The sequence below is a fragment of the Sus scrofa genome, chromosome 2 (genome assembly GCF_054392235.1).
Source record: "Sus scrofa isolate SSC_HxYL_T2T_F1_AM1 chromosome 2, Sscrofa_HxYL_maternal_Yorkshire_Landrace_v2.0, whole genome shotgun sequence".
Taxonomy (NCBI): Eukaryota; Metazoa; Chordata; class Mammalia; order Artiodactyla; family Suidae; genus Sus; species Sus scrofa.
The window spans coordinates 36,800,872-36,826,043 of NC_139384.1; the positions used below are offsets into that span (position 1 = coordinate 36,800,872).

Genomic DNA, 25,172 nt, shown 5'->3' on the forward strand with positions numbered 1-25,172 from the left:
ATAGACTTTGGCAGAATCAAAAACAGACTGCAATTTTCAAGGAATCTTCCTTTTTGACTTTCTAGAAATCATGGAGAGACACGCCAACAAACTGAACAAATACATTTTGAAAAAGCCAATCCTCTTATTAAATGAGTCATGAGGCCCTGCTTCCTTTCTAGGTTAAGATGTGTGGTCCAACAGTGTGATCCACTGTATTCCATAACAAATTATTTACTTTATAATTACCAGTGGAATCAGGTGGTAAGGAAAGTTAGGTATGTTTTGAGATCTTTGGGGACAGGCCCATGAAAGAAACATGTATGCTGTGGACTCCGGAGATGGAAGTGGATTAACAATGTGGCAGAGTCCCAGCATAGAATACTTACATTAGCCAAGTGTGTTCAGGCTCCTTTTTTTTTTTTTTTTTTTTTTTTTTTTTCTGGCTGCACCCAAGGCATGCAGAAGTTTCCCCCGGGCCAGGAATGGAACCTGCACCACAGCAGCAACAACACCAGATTCTTAACCACTAGGCCACCAGGGAACTCCAGGAGTTCATCTCTTTATTGATGATGCTGAAATGTTTTTCTTTTTAAATTTTATTTTATTGTCTTTTTTGTCTTTTTAGGGCCACCCCGAGGCATACGGAGGTTCCCAGGCTAGGGGTCAAATTGGAGCTGTAGCCACTGACCTATGCCACAACCACAGCAACTTGGGATCCCAGCCAAGTCTGCGACCTACACCACAGCTCACAGATACGCCAGATCCCAGACCCAGTGAGCAAGGCCAGGGATCAAACCCGCATCCTCATGGATACTAGTCGGGTTTGTAACCACTGAGTCACGATGGGAACTCCGATGAGATGTTTAAATTGGCTTAATCCCAGCTATTTCAAACTACAAGAGTACTTCTGTAATGTTTCTATTTTTTCTTAAAAATTACACATTAACCATGAAATCAAAGAGCTGTCATGCTACTGCAGCCTATTCTTAAAGGTTTGATTGCCAACCAGTGAGAATACATATTTTTTTGAATGACTGCCTTTATTTATTTAAAATAACTTTTTTTGTTTTAAATACAATAATTTATTTTTATTTAAAATTTTATTAAAATATTTTTGAAAATATTTCCTGATGATGGTAACCGTGCTATTTATGGTACCTCCAGTAGCATAATATTTTCAGGGCCAGCAAATTAAAGATGAAAACAGGGGGATTTCCCGTCATGGCGTAGTGGTTAACGAATCCGACTAGGAACCATAAGGTTGCGGGTGCTATCCCTGCTCTTGCTCAGTGGGTTAAAGATCTGGCGTTGCTGTGAGCTGTGGTGTAGGTTGCAGAGGCGGCTCGGATCCCGAGTTGCTGTGGCTCTGGTGTAGGCCAGTGGCTACAGCTCCGATTCGACCCCTAGCCTAGGAACCTCCATATGCCACAGGAGCGGCCCAAAGAAATAGCAACAAGACAAAAAAACAAAAAAACAAACAACAAAAAAAAGATGAAAACAGGGGAGTTCCCATTGTGGTGCAGTGGAAACGAACCCTACTAGTATCCATGAGAATGAGGGTTCCATGCCTGGCCTTGCTCAGTGAGTTAAGAATCCATGCTGCCATGAGCTGTGGTATAGGTCACGGACGTGGCTTGGCTCTCACGTGGCTGTGGTGAAGGCTGGCAGCTATAGCTCTGGTTCAGCCCTGGCCTAGGAACTTCCATATGCCTCGGGGTGGCCCTAAAAAGCAGATAAATAAATAAGAAAATAGGATGTAATTTGTAAAGAACAACTCCTGGTTTCAAATTTTGCCTTTGTAGTTTTTTAGCTTAATTCCTGGTAACAGATGTTAAAGATAATAACATAATAAAACAGTTTAAGTTTTAACTGTTAAATTATTTGCAATTTATCTTTGGAAGATGTGGTTTCTGATATTGGCTGGATATATAATTTACCTTATATCCCTTAAGTCAGTGATTTCACAGGAGTTCACATCGTGGCGCAGCAGAAATGAATCCGACTAGGAACCATAAGGTTGTGGGTTTGATCCCTGGCCTTGCTGAGTGGGTTAAGGATCCAGCGTTGTGCTGAGCTGTGGTGTAGGTTGCAGACGTGGCTCGGATCTGGCGTTGCTGTGGCTCTGGCACAGGCTGGCGGCAACAGCTCTGATTAGACCCCTAGCCTGGGAACCTCCATATGCCGTGGGTGCGGCCCTAACAAGATAAAATAAAAAAATAAAATAAAATAAAGTAAAATAAAATAAAATAAATAAAATCAGCGATTTCATAATGCTATTCTGGGTACTTACTGGATCATAATCACTTGGAGAATATTATGGAAATGTTTTGTTTTAAATACAGATTCTGTAGTCCCACAAAGAAATTGAATGGGATTCAAGGATTTGTAGTTCTTCAAAAGTGTTTCAGGTGATTTGATGAATAAAAGAACAGGAAACAATCTTTAAGTTGCTTTTATGATCTATAAAATGGACTTGACATCAAATTTTTATCATCTTGACCCTTATTTTTCTCCTGATTGGATACTTAGGTGTGTCATGATCCACTTGTTTTAAAGATTCAGAGAACATATATTCTTTAATTATTAGTTTGAATGAAAATAACAAGAATACTTGAATGACACTGAAAATATAATTCCGATAACAAAAATAATTTTGACCATATGTGATATTCAAAATCTTAGGATATCTGGAGAAGAAAAAATGTTTAAAATGCATTCAAAAAAATATATTCTAAATGCCTTTTAGGCATTAGGCAAAGACCTGAAGATATGAAAATGAGGAAACTACAGTCCTTCTCATGACGGGTTCATACCCCAATGGTGAGAGAAAAGGCAGGCCCCAAGCACTGTAATGGAAGAGTATTCACAAGAGGGATTGCTTAATTCTATCAAGACCATCTGAGGAAGAGGCAGAATAGACAATGTCCAAGTACTTGGAAGAAGAAGGAACACAAAGCAGAGATTATTAAATTCTACACATGAGATTGCGGAAAAGCTTTCTGAAGGAAGTGATCCTTAACTGGAATTTTCAAAGATGAAGAGATATTCTCCAAGGAGACAAAAAAAAAAAAAAAAAAAAAAAAAAAAAAAAAAAAAAAGAAGGTGGATAGAGAAAGAACTGTAAACCAAGAAACAGGAGTGTGAAACAGCAGAATGCCAGGGCGCAAGCACTGCAGGACTCCAGTCTCCAGTCCTGCAGACTGGAGCGCAGGGTGTGATGGGGAGGGGGCAAGAGGCAACCTTGGACAAGGAGAGAAGGGAAAACTGGCTTTAGATAACGAAATCCCTCCCTCCCATGCCATTTATATCAGAGGCAATGGGAACATGCTATACAGTTTCCAGTGCAAAATAAAATGATGAAATTTTTAACGGAGAAGGACCCCTGTAGCAATCATGTGAAAGGGAGATGGGAAAAGTTAACCTTTAGAAGACAGGGAAGCTAACCAGTTAGAAGCCTGCAGCAACAGTCCAAGCTAGACGTGACAAGTGGCCGAGCTCAGAAAGTAGAAGTGAGGATGGTGAGCAGGGAATGGATAAAGGGAGATGTTATGGAAGCACAATTCGCAATAGTTACTGATATTTGTCCAAGTGTTGCATGAGGAATGACTTAAGGTTTCTGGCTGTGAACATTAAACATGAAAAGTTCTGACTTTAAAATAATTGCTTGGCTGCTTTAAACTATTTTTTCATGTACCCATTTCATAATTTCATGCATATGGCTTATAGTTGAAAAGCATATTAGATTAATAGACTATTTTGACTGAGGCTAAATCCCTCATTTGAGAAATATGGCCGCAAAGAAGTCACAAAGTCAATTAAGAAACAAAGTACATTTGTATGATCGGGATCTTTAGTGTTGGTCTGAAAATCACAATATGTAGCATTTGGTATTCTAGGCGTATCTTTCTGGTGGCATATATATATATATATATTTTTTTTTTAATGGGCATGGCTGCAGGGTGTAGAAGTTCCTGGGCCAGTAATGGAACTGGTGCCACCGCAGTTACCCAAAGCTACTGCAGTGACAATGCCTGATTCTTAACCCGCTGTGCCACAAGAGAACTACTGGGTGGTACAATTTTTTTAGAGTCTGATATTTTTATATTAATGGTATTAATCCATTTTATTAAGCCCTTAAATGAATCCTGTGTGTTCAGGTGAGTCAGAAAGACTGTTTAATAACATGTGAAGTGCCTTAACATTCTGAGTAGGAAGAGAATACATAATTTCAGAAGGGCATTATTTTTTTTATACTGATTGAATCTGAGAAATAAAACATTCTTTTCACATTTGTTGAGTCAGTTGTATAGCTTACTTCCTTTATGCTAAATCCATTTAAAAATCTTCCCCTGAATTAGCTGCAAGGGCAGAGGAGAATCTGTGTGGTCTATTTCACTTCCACTGATCCCTGAATCTTTATGCCAAAATGATCAAGAAGTAGAAATAAACATTTAGAAAGAGAAAAGTCAGCTCTGTCTTCTCCAGGGAACTATGCAGGCTTGTTTCATAGCACTAGGCACTTAGCTGGGCTCTTGTATTTAATTAAGTAGAGCTAATGGGATTTTAAGGATCTCAAAAGATTTTTTTTTTTTTTTAAATGATGAAAATAGTACTCTCCTCGCTGGTCTGCTGAGGTCTTTGTTATCTGTAAAATGCAAGTACTTTGGAAGAAAGAATACATTAAGCTTCATCAAAAATATAAACTTAGAAGTTGTATCTGAGCCTATGAGAAAGAGGAGTATGTGTAGGAAGGTCAATTATGATTCTAAGGGAGAGGTGGCAGCTGAGGAAAGGGATTGGAGTGGGAGAAGAATCAAAGGGATTGGGGGTTGAGAAGAAACTGGAACAATATAAAACTGGAGTTAAATTTCAATTTTTGCAATATCAGTGTGATAACAGAAAGAACCCTTTTGTAGAAAAAATGAGGGTAAAACTTCCTATTTAATTCAAATGCAGTTCTGATCATAACAAGTTCTTCAGCTTAAGTGGAAGGATAGTTATTCCCCTGGGTAAGAACTAAGGATTGAACTCTGGACCTAGAAGTTCTGTTCCCAGAGCTGTCATGCTTGCCTTCCCAAGCAAAAATTAATTAACCACATTTGGCTTCTTCACTTTCTTTGTCTGTGAAATATTTCCCATCTTCAAAAATATTAGGCCTCATTAATTCACTCAAGATGCTTTTAAAGATCAGTAGGTTTGGGGAACAAATTGCAAATAAACACAGGAACAGAGGGTACACCTTTGAAGGCAATAACAATTGATGGGGGGTGGGTATTAATAGACATGAAACCATCGACATTGATCATCTTCAATGGATACAAGGAGTTTATGGTAGGAAGGGAGAGAGTGGCATCTGGGGTTGAAAAGTGACTTTTACCTAATATTTTAAACAAATTAAAATATTAAATACTGTCATAACTTTTACAATAACAATGTCAATTTTAGAATTCAGTGCTAAAAATGAACTTTAAAAAGAAGAAAATAAAATTAAAACATAGAAAGGAATAAGTAAGATTCTGGAAAATTAGCATAGTTTGTGCATGAATTAAACATTTCCAATTTTCTTCTGTTTTATACACATATTTGATAAAAAGTCATAATACGCAGATCACTAGAAGCATATTTGATGTCATCTTTCAGTACCCCTATGTATTTGCTTTATCATCCTCATTTGAAAGATCGAGAAATTAAAGTTCAAAGATATCATGTGGGGTGGTCAGGATCACACAGGTCAAGAAGCAAATCTCTCCTTTGCCTGTGTTCTAAGTCCACTGCTTTTTATAACGATACTAATTTAAGGAGCTGACAATACCAACTGATAAAAGGCTGGGCAGTGTTCAGAGAAACAGGAGAAGGGGAAAGCATAAATGAGAACAGAAGGAAGAACAGAGTGTGTGGGAGGGAGGGGGCACATGCATGAACATGCTATACTGTTACTTGGTCACTGATAAGCCTTTTCTTTACTTGATGAAAGACAAAATTTTAAAAATGACTCAAAGTTGTTACCCAGGTGACTGTGGGTTTACAGGTGACTCACACATGATATAAAAATAAAGGACATTCCAACTTTGATTTTTTCCAAATTTTATACCATGATAGAATGTTTTAAAAGTAAAGATTATTTTTCTTTTCTGATTATAAATCAAAGCCTACATATGAGATATATGCTTGAATGAACAGGAAAAACATCTATGAAATCAAGCATTATCCCACTCCTGAGATACAATCACTATTTACATTTTATTGTTGCTCTTTATACTTTCAAAATGCAGGTGTGTTCCAATGGCAATCCAGTGAAATTGTATGTTCATATAATCGTATATGTCATGTACGTAAATAATATTAACATTTAAAATTCAACCAGCCTCCTAATGATAAGAAATGGAATTAATTTAAGATCAGATTAGTTGATTGCTAGTGCTAGTGCTATCTGGAAATAACTATTTAGCCTCCTTTTCCTTAGATAATTAGATCAACCACGATAACCTCTGTCCACTGGAAAACTGTCAGATAATACTGGTTTCATCAGAAACAATTTCTTTCACTATCTTCCAGAATATTTAACATAAAAACAATAAATATAAAAACCTACAATGTCCATGCTGTGAATGGCTCCTTCTTCGCTGTCATGATTGTGCAAGCTATACCACCTTTCAAGTGCCACTACACAAACCTCTCAGTCCTAGCGCTGTATTTTTTTAATGTTCATTGTTCACTTTAATCTATGAGTCAAAAGCATAAATGAAAATACTGGTATGGCTTATTTGGAGCACATCAAATAATATTCTCTTCTACAAATTAAATTAAATTTGAAGAAAGCAGACTCATATAAGAAAATATTAACTACTGTCCTTGCATTAAAATTTACCCATTTCTTACAATGACTATTCACTTTTCTCTTAAGAACTTCCTTGATTATTTTAAACTTAAATAAAAAATGGTTCCAGTCCCCTCCTGACAAAACACCGTGTAACATCAGTGTCAATCCACACTTGGAACCAAATACAAATGACCTGTTGATGATATCAACATCATTATTTGTGTATTGGTCAGCTCTCCACATAACTTATCTCATCATGTACATGTATCGGCAGTAAATTAATATATGCATGGATTTGAGGTAAGTTATTTAAGCTCTCTGAATTTCAGTTTCCTCATTTACATAATGGAGAGACTATAGACCTTGTGGTATTGTTGGAAGAAGTAAAGGAAAGATTATTCTAAATGTGTCAATCAGTGCCTCCTGTCTTCGGAGAAATACGACCCCATCCATGGACCTTGCTGAAGAGGTACATGTAGGTACAATATTGCCCTCTCAGCCACAGACATTTGGTTCACCAGTCAATTGGTAAAAGCACTATTTAGCCAATGAGATGCTCTCTCTGAGAAATTAGCACAATGAAACACTGGAGAATCTAAGGTAAATAAGCTGCAGAGCTGACCAATGTGGTCATGATGTTAGAGCCAAGGAAGGTAACAAAAGCATAGCAATGCTGCAGCACAGTGGACTCTGAATGGGAGGTCACAGTTAGGCAGATAGTCTCTTCCTGATAGAACAGAGCAGATTTGTAAACACATCTTGGAGAAAAGAAAGAGAGAAAGAAAGAAAGAACGAAGGGAGGGAGGGGGGAAGGAAGGATGGAAGGACAGAAGGAAGGAAGGAAGGAAGGAAGGAAGAAAGAAAGAAAGAGAAAGAAATAAAGAAAGGAAGAAAGAAAGAAAGAAAGAAAGAAAGAAAGAAAGAAAGAAAGAAAGAAAGAAAGAAAGAAAGAAAGGAAGGACGGACGGAAGGAAGGAAGAAAGAAAGAAAGAAAGAGAAAGAAAGAAAGGGAAAGGAGGTGGGGGGAGGGAAGGAGGGAGGAAGGAAGGAAGGGAGGGAGGAAGGAGGGAAGGAGAAAGGAAGGGAGGAAGGAAGGAGGAAAGAAAGGAAGGAAAGGAGAGAGGGAGGAAGGGAGGAAGGAAAGAAAGAAGGAAAACAGTTAGTAGACCCATAGAAATAAAAATGAAGTAGCTGCCTAGTTATGTCTTATGGCTTCGTTTTCAAACAGATTCTTCTGTATTTTTCCAATAAATTTTCCTCTGAGGTTGAATTTGTTGGGATGGTTTTCTAATCCAAACAATCCCTTATTTGAATGAAAAGAGCATAGCACCATTTCTAGCACATACTAGACACTCAATGAATGGAAGTTATCACTAAACAAAATTATAAACTCACAGAGCTAAAAAGACAATACAACTATCATTGATTTTAATTTTTAAAAATCTACCATGTAAAGCACATAGATGAAATATTTTCTATTAAACTAAACTGTCTTTGCCAGAAATGACGCTTGGTCTTATTTTGGCTTCCTGTAAATTCAATCCAAGAACGAGGGAAACACAGACCTCTCTCCTACCCATCCCTTTTATACTTATTGAAAAACCGTTAAATACTTACAAGATTCAGTGCCATAATGATTACAAAATTGATACAGACTGCAGCAGCTGAGGTTGCAAACTGCCAGTGTTGTTTGATAAAATTCCACTTGAATGATGCAAACTGTTCCATGACAACCAGGCGATATACCACAACTGCGAACACTGCAGTGATCACCAAAGAAATCTATAATGTGGAGAACCAGAGAAGACATCCACTGTTTTTTGGATCGTTAACAAAACAAAAGTAATGCCATAGATCCAATACACTGACCCAAAGACCTAAAGAAACTTACTTTCCCAAGAAAGCATACATACATTAAAACTTTTCCTTTAAGGAACTAAGTGACATTGGAGTCAAAATAAACAGTATAAGATTTCAGTTGTTTCAGAGTGAAATACTGTTCAAATTTCCAGTTTCAAATGAATGCTTGGTTTTAAAACGGAATATCTAATTCTAGTTAGACTCATATAATTACCATGTTACCTTAGATGATCTTTGTCTCTCCCAAAGAGTGTTTTATTTAAGGGTATGCACAAACTTCCATTGTAATTACTCCATGACCTGCTGTGATTTTTTATTTGTTTAATACTATGTCTGCATTAGCAAGGGTTTTGAACAGGATACAGTTTCTTACATCCTCTGGGCTACCGAATGATTTGGTATCCTAGAACTTCTTTTTAAACCTGGAATTCCACAACATTCTGAAACTGATGGTTGGACTTTACCATGAAGAATATTCCTGAGATAGAAACAAGAAGACGAGTGACTTTGTCTGAGGAAGGCTGATGTGGTTCGGGTTTTCCACTGATGGGATTCACTCTCTCCATCTTGTAATACTTTGCTTCAAACTGGGGACGAAGTGTTTCCTGTGAGCAAAAGTAAAGTTACCTAAATATCTAAGTCATACATTTAAAAATAAATCCTTTAATAGCTAACACAAAGTTCCTGGAATTTGGCCTACTTTTCTATCAAGTCTTGGCAAAGAGGCAACTTTTAAAAAATAAGATACAAATGGTTTTCCAAATAAACCCGAAACTGTATTTTAATTAGCACAATTTTCCACTAATGAAACATCATAGAAATGCTTTGAGAAAATTACATATTTCATCTCTGATCTCTACTATCTGCATAAAATAGAATTTTGTTAGTAAAAAACATCAAGGGAAAACTGAAAGGTGTTCAGATGCTTCCTACTTGGACACTAAGGGCAAAATGATTTTTCTGTATCGTGTTACTCCAGTTTCCTTATCTCCTGGTCTCCTAACATCTCACCTCTTCTTCTTCCCATTCAATAAGGTCCCAAGTATAGGTCAGTGTACTTCTTCTCCTTTTCCAAAACTCCAGGAAGACCGTGGCTGTAAATAATAATGATAATAATAATAACATAATTATAATTATATTTCTTTACCCAACCACATCACATTCTGTCATCATTGCCTTTCTTGTTTGGATTGATGTATTTGCATCATTTTAAGAAATAATTAAAATTAATTAAATGTATGTTAAATTTATAATGCTGGAATATTTTTTTCCCTTACCCTCTTCTCCCTATCTGTGTAAACTGCTATCAGCATGTACTCCTGATGGAGAGTGATTCTTTTTACTGGAATAAATAAGCAACAACTTTTGTTAGCATGACCTTGATCTTGTGAAACTGAGTTGGAGCTGAAGCTGGAGGATAAGAGGGCTTCAGTGGAGAAGGGCACTCTGTTGCCAGGGAAAAGCCAGGTTTCACAGGCATCGTGGTGGTAGAAGAGGATTTCAGAAAAGGTGAAGATGGTGCCCCATAACTCTGCTCCTTAGCAACTATGCTTTGTACTTATTTTTTCCACTCCTACTTCTCTGACTATAATGACAGACTTTTCTCAACTTTACAGAAATTTCAAAGTTGCATATGCTGTATCCAGCCTTTGTACTTCCATTTCCTCATGTCCACTTGCAGCAGCTTTCCTTTGTGGTAAGTCATTGGCACAGAGAAACAGAATCATAGGGTCAAGCATGTAAGAGAGGTAAGACACCATCTGTAGTCTGTTCCAAGTTATTTTAAAGTTATAGAAAACAAGGTCCAGGGTGGTTGACATGTATCATTGACTTTGTCCAGGAATCTGCCAAAGCATCGGCACCATTTTATTACACTTTTTCCTGTACCTGCTTTTTCCCACACTTAGGTCAGTTTCTTGAGGGCCTTTTTTCTTTAGCATTTTTAGTACCTGGCACATTGAAAATGTTCAATAAACATTTGTTAAACCAAACTCTATCACTGAATAGAATCAGTGATCTGATTCTGAATATCACAGAATTCAGTGAAGGTGACACAAACTCCTGGGTAAGTGTTCTTTGCATTATTCCAGAGGTTTTAAAATTATGCTCTGTGAAATTCCATGGAATTTCCCTAACATTGGAAGAAAGAGAATCTCTCAGCAGAGAACCCCCTTCTTTTATACACACACACACACACACACACACACACACACACACACAGAGGGACAGAGAGGAGCGAGAAAGTGCAATCACATTCAATTTTATCTGAAAAGATAATTATTGCTTTAAAAGTTTTAAAAACTTCATTATACTTTGAGGTGGGGGACGGGCTAGTGAGAGGGAAAGCAGGGGCAAGAGGTCAAATCCAAATCCAAATGAAGTTAAAACTGAATATGAAGCCTAAAAAAGAATTCCTAGTACTACTTTCATTAGAAGAGATAAAAATTTAAAGCCTTCTCAAGAGAAGACCCAGCTGAAAGGAGAATGTATCAGAGCAATCGCTCTGCCACAACAATTTGGACAACACCCAAGAACTGCTAAAGATTCCTCCATTCCCAGATTTTCTTTCCAGCGACATCTGCAAGCATAATGTGCCTTCCTCACAAGGTATTGCAACATCACTATACAAGAGGCAGAAATAGAAACCTCACTAAACAGGCTCTACAATTAATAGAAGGGCCATGAATGCGAAACATTTTAAATTTCCCTGCCTAGGGTAAGTCACTGTTTTTCTAGTTGATGTCTTACAGAAATGCAATTATACTGTATGAGTATCCAGTAGACTAATCAACATAAAGAGTCTGTAAATGTGCATGAAGCAGCAGATTTTGAATATTTAGGCAGCATTGTAGTTGACACAGGGACAACTGGTTAGTTGTAGAACTGGTTAGTCAAAACCTGTTTGTCTTGTTAAATTTCCTCTTTGTTTAAGGACTGGAATCTCTCTCAAACTTTACTTCCCATTTCCCTCTCCTCCTCCTCCCTCTCTAAAGACAGTAAGAAAGAAAACAACGAATGTCTAGGTTCTAAGAGCATGGGAAGGCCAGCACTGGAACTATAAACACTGAAAATCTTCACCAATTTTTAAAGTCAGACTTGAGATTGTTTTTTCCCCCTAGGAAATTTCATTTAGAAATAAAAAGCTACCCATCAATACCATCATGCTACATAAAAATACAGGAGAACTCTCACTATAGTCTTGACCAGGGCAGACTCTTCATTATGATGTAAAGTGTCCCTGTAAGCTAATTCTATCAGTTATTCAATACTGTACTGGTGTTTGTATATTAAATAGACATTTCAGTAGCATTTGTTCAAATTAAAATGGATAATCTCAATTGAATTGCTTAAATAATGTGTTCACAAAAACAACTTGTCAGCTTTTTACCGTGTATTTTTTATAAAGTAATATTTTTAAGGTACGGGATTCATTTTTTCTCAAGATGTCCCCTCATCTTACCATTTAACTATTTGATACACTTTCTTTTCTAAACTCCATTGAACATTTTCTGATTACAAATGCAATACCAACCAAAGTGACTGAGGAGCCCTGTCTTGTTCACTTCCGAAATATAAGAAAGAGTCTAGGAATGCCTGCCATTTACTAGGCTTTCAATAAAGGAAAGCTGAATGAGTGAATTAAACTGTAAAGAATAAAACAGTCATCACCTACAATCCCACAATCAATGAACAGTCACTTCTGCAATTTGGTAATTCCACCCAAAGTATTTTTCTTAAGCAGTATATTTAGGACTGATGTGTTGCTGATACTCAGAGATATGGCCTTACAAGTTGTTCCTTTATGACAGAAACAAATAAACAAACAAACAAATTCATAACTGAACCCTCTAAAGGCCTCATTCCCATCATGGGCTGGCCCTCTGTCCCAAGGAAAGCTTCATCAAGATGAGATACATGTAGAGTTTACCCCTGGAACAGCTTGTGGCCCCCGGTTAAGTGCTCCAGGGCTAAAGTCTGCATCCATTCTGATCGGCCAGTGCCAGAGCCCTAAACATTGTTAAATATTTGCCTTTTCACCTTACAAACATTGGATACTTAGAACTGTACTTCGCACCATAGGTGAATACCAACCTATAAAAGAAATTACTAACTTCACTTTATAATAAATACTATTTATCTTCTTGATCAAGTTACAATGACTCTCAAAAGACCATCTAGGAATGGCAGTGTGGTGCTGGAGAATAGCATGGCTTGGGGTGCAAATATTCTGGGTTTGAGAGCTGCCTATACTCCTTTCTAAATGTGTGACCTTGGACAAATGACCAAAAAATGACAAGCCTTTTTTTTTCAAAACTTAAGAATAGTCAGGAGTTCCCGTCGTGGCGCAGTGGTTAATGAATCCGACTAGGAACCATGAGGTTGCGGGTTCGGTCCCTGCCCTTGCTCAGTGGGTTAACGATCCGGCGTTGCCATGAGCTGTGGTGTAGGTTGCAGACGTGGCTCGGATCCTGCGTTGCTGTGGCTCTGGCGTAGGCTGGCGGCCACAGCTCCGATTAGACCCCTAGCCTGGGAACCTCCATATGCCGCAGGAGCGGCCCAAGAAAATGGCAAAAAGACAAAAAAAAAAAAAAAAAAAAAAAAAAAAAAAAAAGAATAGTCAATTTGTTTTCATAGGGATGTTGTGCAAATTAACTCAGGTATTAATTTGTAAGTAGTCTAACTTTGCTTAATTCATTTTAAAAGTTCAATTAATTATAATAACCATTTTTTGAACATTCTCTTAGTTGTTAGCCATAGAGAAATTTGGCTTCCATTGTAAAAATATTGTATATTTTTCTCTGCAGGAAATATGGAGATATTGTCATTTATGTTTTCATTGTTTGACTTACATAAAAATTGTCATAATTCAGTCATAATACTTTCCATCTTTTGCTTGTGACCTAGCAAAGAACTTGTATTGTTCTTTTTCTTCTTTTGTATTTAAGACTGTAAAGTTGCCTCTAGAGTAAACAATTTCAATTCAAATTTATTTTTTGATAGCACAATGTTTGTCTATTCCTAGAGAGAATGCACACAAAAAATGAAAATGAGTTGTGTCATATTCCCATGGAGGAAGATGAGAGCTAGCATCTATTGCTAGCACTTTCAAGATTTCAGACCTTGTGCAAGATATTTTTAATTAACCCCTATCATTTCCACAACACTCCAGGTGAAATTAAAATTATTAATCTCCTTCAAGAGGGAAGCAATTTGAAGCTCTTGGAAGTTGAATTACCTGAAGAAGTCACTTGGCTAAAATTCAAATCCAGATTCAAATGCTGACCTTTTTCTATGCCAAAGGAAAAATTATTTCTAAGCATGATTTGGGATAGAACTTTTTGAGTTACGTATTTTATATTATCATTCTGGGAAGAAATTAGCATCATAGACAAAATATTTAAGCAAAGTTCTAACACAACTAAATGAGACTGAGAATATCTGGGAGGTTAGATGCTCGTCCACCCAGTGGCCCATCAATCAGAAATCCTATAGTCTTTTGACCTGATGCCTTTTTTGTTTTGTTTGGAGTCTAAAAATTTGGATTACTAATCATACTCTTTTCTTACAACAGAAATTTTTGCACTGGTCTTTTAGAGGATTTTCCCTTTGCAGTAAAACTCTAATAAAAATTTGGCATATGCTTATAACTTAAATGTTTGAAAGAATTTTTCTTCCTTTATTAGACCACTGTATCTGAATTTGTGGAGACAGATATGCAGAAATAAGCATAATCCTTCTTGGTCCACAACTCAAGCAAATATTCAATTAGTCCAAGAATAATTAAATTGTTTCTATTTACAACTTCGATGTGTCTAAAAGCTCCCTGAAGATACAGCCATAATCTCTGACTTTCCAAAATGCTGGGTGGTAGAGTGGTCCTGAGTATTTCTGACCATTGGCTATTGGAATATTAAGTCATGACTATATTTAGTTTGAGTTTAGTGTGATATATTTATCTGATTTGCAGGAACTTCCAAGTGTTGTTCAATTATTGCTAATTTCCCTAATATAGCAAAGGAGTCTAAGGAAGCACCTCCAATTTACATGCTGATTCTTTGAGGTGCTAGGCCAGGAGATGTATGTGAGACACATACTCTGTGAAATCCAGCACTGATAATGGACGAGAAATAAGATCTGACTCATATGGAGCCAGAAACTACTCAATGGAAGTTATTTCACAAATTTCAGGTCATGTATGAAACACGCTAGAGATTTTCCCAAAGTCTCAACAATATTAAAAATGTCCATGTCATTATCAATAATGAATTATGAGGCTAAAGTAAACTTTTTAAAACTACCAATAAGAAAAAAAAATTTTTTCAGTTAACTGTGCTAGAGGAAGAGGAAAGAATGACTTCGCTATTCTTTCCATGAAAGATTTTTTTAAATGTCATGTGCAGAGATAAAATGTGGATAAAATGTAGAACAAAAAGCATTACAAAGATGTATAAGGCTGTTACATTTCTAGATTTCTACATGTAGTATTTGGAGCTTTTTTAAAATGTGTAAATTTTTGATTTATCTGTTTACTTTCATATCTCAATTTATATTCATAATTTGCACTCTTTTCTTAAGGAGCACTTCTAAAATTGCGTATCTTCTTCCAATGAATGGCTATAATGCATCAAACATATTACATGCCAGCCATCCTGCTAAGTGTTTTACACATATTTACTTATGAAATCCTCGCAACAGCTCCATGTATATGAAATTATTTCATTGTTATTTTACTGGTAATGACACAAAAGTTCAGAAAGCGTAATGGACTTGGCTCCATATGAACTGGACTCTGGAAACCAGGTCACTCTGACTTCTAAGGCAGGGTTGCTAAAGTACCCATTTCAAAGAGGGGATTAACAACTACCCTAGATGTTTTTAATAAGGATTCTCTCCCGATTCAGCACACAAGTGTCTTCCTTTTTTCTGTAGCTAAGAGCTTCTAGAACTGTCAGCTTAGTTAAACCTAACGTGTCTTCATTGTCCTCTGCAAAATGTTTACCTTGCTTATAGTCCTCTAGGTGGATGAGAAAGCCACTTCATTGTTATTTTCTGACCATGAACTTGATTTTAAAATCCCCTTCAGGTCATGAATAAGTTTACTTGTTCTTCTGCCCCTGCTTTTGAGCGAAGGAACAAATCTAGATTCTTCTTCAGAGTGTACAGACCTAGACAAGGCAATCTCATTATTTCCTCACTCTGCCCTTCTCCAGATCCTGGCTCAGTGCTGAGAACACTCAGCAAATAAAGTCTGTTGCTGTGAGGTTATTACTTAGTTATTACAACTTTTTGAACCAGAAAGAAATAAATTAGAGAAGACAATTATCCAATTACCCTCTCTGATTTTTTTTTAAGAAAGAATTAATAAATCACTTGAAGCTTTTCCTAAAAGTGGCAAAATAAGTTACAATATTATCAATCTGGCAGTTTTGCTATTTCATGATATTTAAACCTACTTGTAACTTCATCTAATTAAATTTATATCAAAATAGATTACATAATTGATAAACTGCCATCTAAAGAGGTTAGATAATGAAATTACGGTTCCAAAAGATGCAAACTTGTATAATAAGATACTCTATCATGTGGAAATGAATCTGTTGTGAGGTAGTTCCACAGAACAGAATATCATTTCCCAGCAGGCTGCTGTTGTTGCAGGGTTGAAAAGCTGTTTGGGGTGCTAGCACTAAGAGGCTTCCCTTCAGAATGCTTCTATGAGTAGGGGTCTAGAGGGAGCCCAGAGCTCTCCATATTGGCAAGATGCCTCCATCTCCAGAGCCTACCTGAATACCTTTCCCTCCTGTCATCACCTACGAGTGGGTCCATCAGGACTAATTCATTGTGTCCCTAACTCCATTCATATCAGTTACCTCTAGAAGACCTGATTTTTCAGATCATGCCTTAACCCTCAGTTTTGGATCTTCTATTCTAGAGAAATGAGGATTGCCTTTGTCACCTTCTCCCACTGCTTCCCAACTATTTGAAATACTTTCACTATGATCTCTTACTCAAAGTCATTAATAGCAAAGTCTTTTATGTTCTCTCACCTCCTTGCTCAACTGAAACGTGGGACACTCCTGAAACTTTACTTTCTATGTAGCATTCTCAGGTGATGGCTATTTGTCTCCCTCATCAATAGCTACCAAAGATGAGGTAGTAACTTTCTTGCTCCTCATTGCTGCTTTAAGACTATTTTTTTTCTGTCCCTTCTTCTTAAAGAGTCACAGATTTGAGTCTCATATTATCCACCCATAACTTCCTATTATCTCTCTCTGTGGAAGTCTTATACCACTCCCTTGGGATACTTCAGCAAGTTTTTTAAAGATTTTTTAACTCTTGGCTAAGTGTAAATCTTATCAACATGACTGCCAAAATAAATGTTTGAAACTACAACATACACAGGTAATATTTCGAGAATCTTGGCTCCTCGGTTCTTTGATGTTTTCTCCTACTCTCCCTTATTGCTGTCCTTCCATGGCATACTTCTGGTCAATGACCAGTGACTCCAAACCCTCCATAATCTCCAGATATCACCCCCGTCTTTATAGCTCACTCTCTATAAACTCTAATTTCCAATCCTTTGCACCAGATTTTTTCAATCCATTAACTTTTGATCCACATTTTCAATCCATTCTTTCCATATTTTCACTGTCCTTTCCTCTTCTTGTTACCTCATTTTCCTATTTATCTCAATGATCAAACACTAACTTCTTTTCCTTACATATACCTTCACCTCTCTACTCTTATCTCAGTTTGCCATTTAAAGCCATAGCTTGAGCAGAACCCTAGTTAAAAGCAACCTTCCATCTACCGTCTATCTGTTCTGAAGCACATTACCATCACTGGAGAAAAACATAGCTATATTGATTACTTGTTTTATTTTATTTTATTTTATTTTATTTTATTTTATTTTATTTTATTTTATTTTATTTTATTTTATTTTATTTATTTTTAGGGCCACACCTGCAGCAGATGGAAGTTCCCAGGCTAGGGGCTGAAGTGGAGTTGCAGAGGCCAGTCTACGCCACAACCACAGCAGTGCCAGATCAGAGCAGCATTTGCTACCTACACCACAGTTTGCAGCAATGCCGGATCCTTAACCCAGTGAGTGAGGCCAGGCAATGAACCCGATCCTCATGGATACTACTTGGGTCCTTATCCCACTGAGCCACAATGGGAACTCCAATTTTAAATTAACAATTTGAGTAGACCTGGCTGCCATGCTGTCATACTTTCTCTTGTCTCTTTTAACTTTCAACACCTACACTCTTGTCACTTGTAGCTGCAAGTCTGCTGTCTACCTCATCACTCAAAATTAAGTATTCAGAAGAAATTATTCATCAAAACCAAAACTATCCACTTTTCTATGGTTGTGCCTATAGCTTCTACATTTTCACCTGCTATAACAGAAGTTTTATGCATCTATAGGTAAATGAACTCTTCTCCTTAACTAGCTTCTATCTCTCATGGCTTACTAAAGGAAAGCTGATCAACGACCTTTATGTACAATTAAACAAAGATATCCAAGAAATATCTTTAAGTGAAAAGAAAAGCTGATTTCAGATCTGATGAGCTTACAATTGGAAAAATATTCTAGATACAAGGAAAGTAAGCTGCAGATGTTTTATGCTTAGTATATTAACTTTTGTTATTATTTTTAAATATGTTTATTTGTCCATATTCACTCATTTATATATTAACTGAGCATTTAGTCTGTGCCAGGAATGATTCTAGCTCTGTGGATAAAGCAATTAGAAAATACAAAAAATTGCTTGCTTTTATGAGCTTTCTAGTTTAGAAACAGATGATAAACAGCAAAAATAAATAAGATAGAGGGTATGCTAGATAGCAGTAAGTGCTGTGAGAAACTAATGCAGGGAAAGGAGTTAAAATAGACCAAGAAAGAAGAATTTTTAAATTCTTTTAAAAGGGTCACTGGGGATTGCCTTTCTGTCAGAAAAAAATCAATTAAAATTGAAAAATTTACTCATTTTTCATTCTGTTAATATTTATTGAACACTACTATGTGCTGAGGTATAGACACAAGCTCAAAATAGTTCAATATAAGTTTTTATGCACTTAGTTGGATTCATCTCAACTTTTATTCATGATGCTGAAATATCCATTTTTACCATCTATAAACAAAAATTACTACAGTTATCATTAATTGAGCCTCTTCTTAGTGTCAAGTGACCCAGAATTACTTTACCTAGATTATCTCATTGACTCCCCACTGCCATCTAGGAGGTGGGTGTCACTTTCTTTATTTTACAGATGAGAAAGTAGTCTTGAGATACTTTCCTCTGGGATTATGAGCCAGGAGACCCCGGTGATAGAAGGAGCCGCAGAGTTCTGACACTGGATAAAGATTAAGGGGGCCACCCTGTGCTAACAAAGTTATTCCAGTAACGCGACAGAGTGTGAGCATGCTGGCAATGGTAACACTCTGAAGAAAGTTACGTTTACTTTTGAAATGCTTCCATCATCTTTTAGCAACAGCCCTCAACCCCTCACTGGCTTTTTCTTTTTCTTTTTTTTAAATGGAACTGGAGGGAGATTAAAAGTCAGAGTGAACTATTGTATCAGGCCCTCATCAGTACAGAAAAATGCCCAGTAAGTTATTCTGGATCTATGAACAGCTTGAATCCTTACTAATGTCAGTTAGAAATTAGTGAGAAGTAATGCATTAAATCAGGGGTCTTCAAAATTTTTGTGTAATCTCAAATAATTTTGCAAAACAATGTATCGTCCTATTTTTATGATGACAGCCAAAATTTCTTTTCATCATATACGTTGATAATGGCAAAGGATGTAATTTCCAGTGTATTATAAAAACCGACATTTAAAAAAACAACTTTCGGAGTTCCTGTCGTGGCGCAGTGGTTAACGAATCCAACTTGGAACCATGAGGTTGTGGGTTCGATCCCTGGCCTCACTCAGTGGGTTAAGGATCCAGCGTTGCTGTGAGCTGTGGTGTAGGCTGGTGGCTACAGCTCCAATTAGACCCCTAGCCTTGGAACCTCCATATGCCATGGGGGTGGCCCTAAAAAGACAAAAAAGAAAAAAGAAAAAAAAACCTTTCATATTGGTCTTATTAACTCATATCCCTTTAAAATGGAGACTTTCGAGTCTGGACAAGATGGCGGAGGAGTAGGGGGACACGCTCGCCCTCTCCCACAAACACAACAAAAAAAGCACATCTACAGAAGAAATGACTCGCACAGAACAACAACCAATCGCTGGCAGAGGAACCTAAACTCCAATAACGGCAAGAAGTTCGTGACATTATTGGGCAGAACGGGAGAAAAGAGGAGAGTGAGAGAAGGTGAATCCGAGCGGGACGGGCGCTCCCGAAAGGGAACTGCGGAGGAGAAAGGGATCCCGCACCCTGGAAAGTCTCCTACCGGGGGAAAGATCAAACGAACCGGAGGAATCTCCAGATGCAGAGAAGAGTGTAGCAGTAAGTCGGAGTACGGAAAAACGATCAAGAACCCAACGGACCATCTGAACTACGGGCACAGTCACCAAAAATTGAGACGCCTGGGTGGGGGCTGGGCACCGAATCCTCGGCTCCAGAGGTTAGTCCCCGGGAAAGGGCCGGGGGACGCCTGGGTGGGGGCTGGGCACCGAGACCTCAGCTCTGAAGGTTGGTCCCCGAGAGGGGGCCGGGGGACGCCTGGGTTGGGGCTGGGCACCGAGACCTCGCCTCCGAAGGTTAGTCCCCAAGAAAGGGCCGGGGGACGCCTGGGGGGGGGGGCTGGGCACCGAGACCTCGGCTCCAGAGATTAGTCCCCGGGCTAGGGGGGCGGGGAAGAGCGGAAACTGCTTGGGAGGTCTCTAAACCATTTGACGGGGCAGAGACTGCCTGGGAGACTAGAAAACAAAGCTGTCGCAGAGGAAGGGAGCAATACTCTAGGGGCGGGGAAGTGGAAAGCCGCCTCAGAGGGAACCTGGGAGAAGAGCCTGGTCTGCGCCCGTGCTGGGGAGGGGAGAGAAGAAGGGGTGGGTCCCCATAGAATACCCCCCACGCCACAGCAAGCTTACAGGCCCGCTAGCTAGCAGAAAGCTGTGCTTCCCAGTGCATTCCCTCCCCCCACCCCCGCCACCCCCTACGCTCTCGCGGAACCTGGGGCTGCCTGCCATCCAGGAGGGCTGGCCTCAACAATTGCCTGAAGCCTACCACCGCAGGGGCTCTCCCTGCACAGGCCTGCTTGCCCTTTGGAGGGGCTACACTTCCACAGAGCAGCACCAAACACCACCAGCCCCCTAGAAAAGGCCTGCAGCCCAGAAAAGCTAGAACAAGCCTAGCCAGGCCGTGAATAGATCGACCTAATTCTCCGACGGTTTTTCTGAGACGGGCTCCCCCGGGGAGGAGCCTCTTGAGTCTCCAAGGGCCTTGCTACACGCCCAAGACCCCAGGGGGTGCTAAGACCTAGTGGACCAGCTGCATAGGACTGCCAGCTCCAGGCAGGACCCCCTGCAGCCCAGAAAAGCTGCAACAAGCCTGGCCGAATTGGGAAAAGATCTCAGATGGTCTTTCTGAGTCGGGCTGTCCTGGGGAGGAGCCTCTTGAGTCTCCAAGGGCCCTGCTACCCGCCCAAGACCCCAAGGGGTGCTGAGACCTAGTGGACCAGCTGCATAGGACTGCCAGCTCCAGGCAGGACCCCCTGCAGCCCAGAAAAGCTGCAACAAGCCTGGCCGAATCGGGAAAAGATCTCAGACGGTCTTTCTGAGTCGGGCTGTCCTGGGGAGGAGCCTCTTGAGCCTCCAAGGGCCCTGCTACCCGCCCAAGACCCCAGGGGGTGCTGAGACCTAGTGGACCAGCTGCATAGGACTGCCAGCTCCAGGCAGGACCCCCTGCGCCCAGAAAAGCTGCAACAAGCCTGGCCGAATCGGGAAAAGATCTCAAACGGTCTTTCTGAATCGGGCTGCCCTGGGGAGGAGCCTCTTGAGCCTCCAAGGGCCCTGCTACCCGCCCAAGACCCCAAGGGGTGCTGAGACCTAGTGGACCAGCTGCATAGGACTGCCAGCTCCAGGCAGGACCCCCTGCAGCCCAGAAAAGCTGCAACAAGCCTGGCCGACTTGGGAAAAGATCTCAGACGGTCTTTCTGAGTCGGGCTGTCCTGGGGAGGAGCCTCTTGAGCCTCCAAGGGCCCTGCTACCCGCCCAAGACCCCAAGGGGTGCTGAGACCCAGTGGACCAGCTGCATAGGACTGCCAGCTCCAGGCAGGACCCCCTGCAGCCCAGAAAAGCTGCAACAAGCCTGGCCGAATCGGGAAAAGATCTCAGACGGTCTTTCTGAGTCGGGCTGTTCTGGGGAGGAGCCTCTTGAGTCTCCAAAGGCCCTGCCCCCGCCCAAGACCCCAAGGGGTGCTGAGACCTAGTGGACCAGCTGCATAGGACTGCCAGCTCCAGGCAGGACCCCCTGCAGCCCAGAAAAGCTGCAACAAGCCTGGCGGAATCGGGAAAAGATCTCAGACGGTCTTTCTGAGTCGGGCTGCCCTGGGGAGGAACCTCTTGAGTCTCCAAGGGCCCTGCTACCCGCCCAAGACCCCAGGGGGTGCTGAGAACCAAGTGAAATCTGCTACCATCGTGGGGTGGACCTCCCAGTCCTGTCTGCCCTCAGGAAGTCCTCCTTTGCTTCAAAGAAACACTGTTAGTCCCATCAACACTCCAGAAAAGCCACACTGCCTCAAAAAAAGATTGACCAACAACGACAGCCCTCAGGAAATATTCCAGGGCAGTGACAAGGCAAACACTACCCGATAACGGAGAGTACAACTCCCTCAGGAGAAAGAAGACAACAAGCAAGATGAAGAAGCTGAGAAACCACCCCCAGTCAAACCAACAGGAGAACTCACCTAAAACAGTCAACAATGAAACTGATCTCTGCAGTCTGACAGACCTGGAGTTCAAAAGAGAAATAGTGAAAATACTGAAGGAATTAAGAGAAGATATGAACAGCAATGCAGATACCCTCAGAAAGGAGCTAGAAAATATAAGGAGGAGCCAAGAAAAACTAGAACATTCATTTGCAGAGATGCAAACTGAACTAGGGGCAGTAAAAACCAGAATGAATAATGCAGAAGAACGAATCAGTGATATGGAAGATAGAATAATGGAAATCACTCAATCTGGTCAACAGACAGAAAACCGAATCAAAAAACTGGAAAGCAATATAAGAGACCTATGGGATAATATAAAACGGGCCAATCTACGCATAATAGGAATTCCAGAAGGAGTAGAAAAAGATAAAGGAATGGAAAATATATTTGAAGAAATTATCGCTGGAAACTTCCCAAATCTAAAGGATGCTGGGTTCAAGATACAAGAAGCACAGAGGGCCCCAAACAAACTGAACCCAAACAGACCCACACCAAGACACATCATAATAAAAATGGCAAAAGTTAGTGATAAAGAGAGGATCCTAAAGGCAGCAAGAGAAAAACAGAATGTTACCTACAAGGGAACCCCCATAAGAATATCAGCTGATTTCTCTACAGAAACACTACAGGCCAGGAGGGAATGGCAAGAGATATTTAAAGTGCTCAAAGGAAAAAATATGCAACCTAGAATACTTTATCCAGCAAGAATATCATTTAAAATAGAAGGGGAAATAAAAATTTTTCCCAACAAACAAAAACTTAAAGAATACAGCAACACAAAACCCAGGTTAAAGGAAATATTGAAAGGGCTTCTCTAAACCAAAAAGAAAGGAAGGAAAGGGAAGAAAAAAGAAAAGAAAAAAAAAAAAAAGAAGAAGAAGAAGAAGAGGAAGAACTAGGACTGAGGAAGATACAATCAGAGAGCAGTCACTCAAATAAGCCAGCATACAGATTTAATCATGAACATGCTTCAAACAAAATAAAATTAAAAAGAAAAAAATAAAAGAGTCATCAAAACCATAAAATGTGGGCAAGGGATGTTAGGAGGACCATCAGGCTAAAACACACAATTATGGGAAGGGGTTAGCATACCTAAAAAACAGGGCAACCACAAGCCAAAACCAAATATTGCATTTGCAAAAAATGAAAAAAAAAAATACACTCAAGCAGATAATAACAGGAGACCATCCAACCAAAAAAAAAAAAAAGAAGAATGGAGAACCATAGAATCAACTGGAACACGAGGATCAAATGGCAATAAATAATCATCTATCAATTATCACCTTAAATGTCAATGGACTGAATGCCCCAATCAAAAGACACAGATTGGCTGAGTGGATAAAACGGCAAAAACCTTCAATATGCTGCCTACAAGAAACTCACCTTAGGACAAAAGATACATATAGATTGAAAGTGAAAGGCTGGGGAAAAGTATTTCATGCCAATAGACATGACAGAAAAGCAGGAGTTGCAACGCTCATATCAGACAAAATAGACTTTAAAACAAAAGACATAAAGAAAGACAAAGAAGGACACTATTTAATGATTAAGGGATCCATCCAAGGAGAGGATGTTACTATCATCAACATATATGCCCCAAACATAGGAGCACCCAGATACATACAACAAATATTAACAGACATAAAGGGAGATATTGATGAGAATACAATCATAGTAGGAGACCTAAATACCCCCCTCACATCAATGGACAGATCCTCTAGACAGAAAACCAATAAAGCAACAGAGATCCTAAAGGAAACAATAGAAAAGTTAGACTTAATTGATATCTTCAGGACACTACATCCAAAAAAATCAGAATACACATTCTTCTCAAATGCTCATGGAACATTCTCAAGAATCGACCACATATTGGGACATAAAGCGAATCTCAATAAATTTAGGAGCATAGAAATTATCTCAAGTATCTTCTCTGACCACAATGCCATGAAATTAGAAATCAACCATGGGAAAAGGAAAGAGAAAAAACCTACTCCATGGAGACTAAACAACATGTTACTAAAAAACCAATGGGTCAATGAGGAAATCAAGAAGGAAATTAAAAACTATCTTGAAACAAATGATAATGAAGACACAACCTCTCAAAATCTATGGGATGCTGCGAAAGCAGTGCTCAGAGGGAAATTTATAGCAATCCAGGCCTTTCTCAAAAAAGAAGAAAGATCCCAAATTGACAACTTAACCCTCCACCTAAATGAATTAGAAAAAGAAGAACAAAGAAGTCCTAAAGTCAGCAGAAGGAAGGAAATTGTAAAGATCAAAGAAGAAATCAATAAAATAGAGACTCAAAAAACAATAGAGAAAATTAATAAAACCAAGAGCTGGTTCTTTGAAAAGGTGAACAAAATTGATAAACCCCTGGCCAGACTCACTAAAAAGAGGAGAGAAAGAACCCAAATCACCAAAATTATAAATGAAAAAGGAGAAATCACAACGGATACAGCAGAAATACAAAAAACCATAAGAGAATACTATGAACAACTATATGGCAATAAGTTTGACAATCTGGAAGAAATGGACAATTTTCTAGAATCTTACAGCCTGCCAAAACTGAATCAAGCAGAAACAGACCAACTGAACAGACCAATCACTAGAAATGAAATTGAAGA

The 25,172-nt window shown here is 39.2% G+C and overlaps 1 protein-coding gene across 12 annotated transcripts in view; it reads right to left on the reverse strand.

The window, feature by feature from the left end:
- The window catches only part of ANO3 (anoctamin 3), a 483,543-nt gene that overhangs the window by 36,040 nt on the left and 422,331 nt on the right, over nt 1–25,172 (reverse strand). For all 12 annotated transcript variants that reach the window (XM_085011613.1, XM_085011611.1, XM_085011612.1 and 9 more), the window contains 3 exons: nt 9,674–9,756; nt 9,127–9,267; nt 8,420–8,584 (listed from right to left, as the gene is read on the reverse strand). In XM_085011613.1, the coding sequence (XP_084867739.1) occupies nt 8,420–8,584; nt 9,127–9,267; nt 9,674–9,756 (389 nt within the window). The remainder of the gene's footprint in view (nt 1–8,419; nt 8,585–9,126; nt 9,268–9,673; nt 9,757–25,172) is intronic.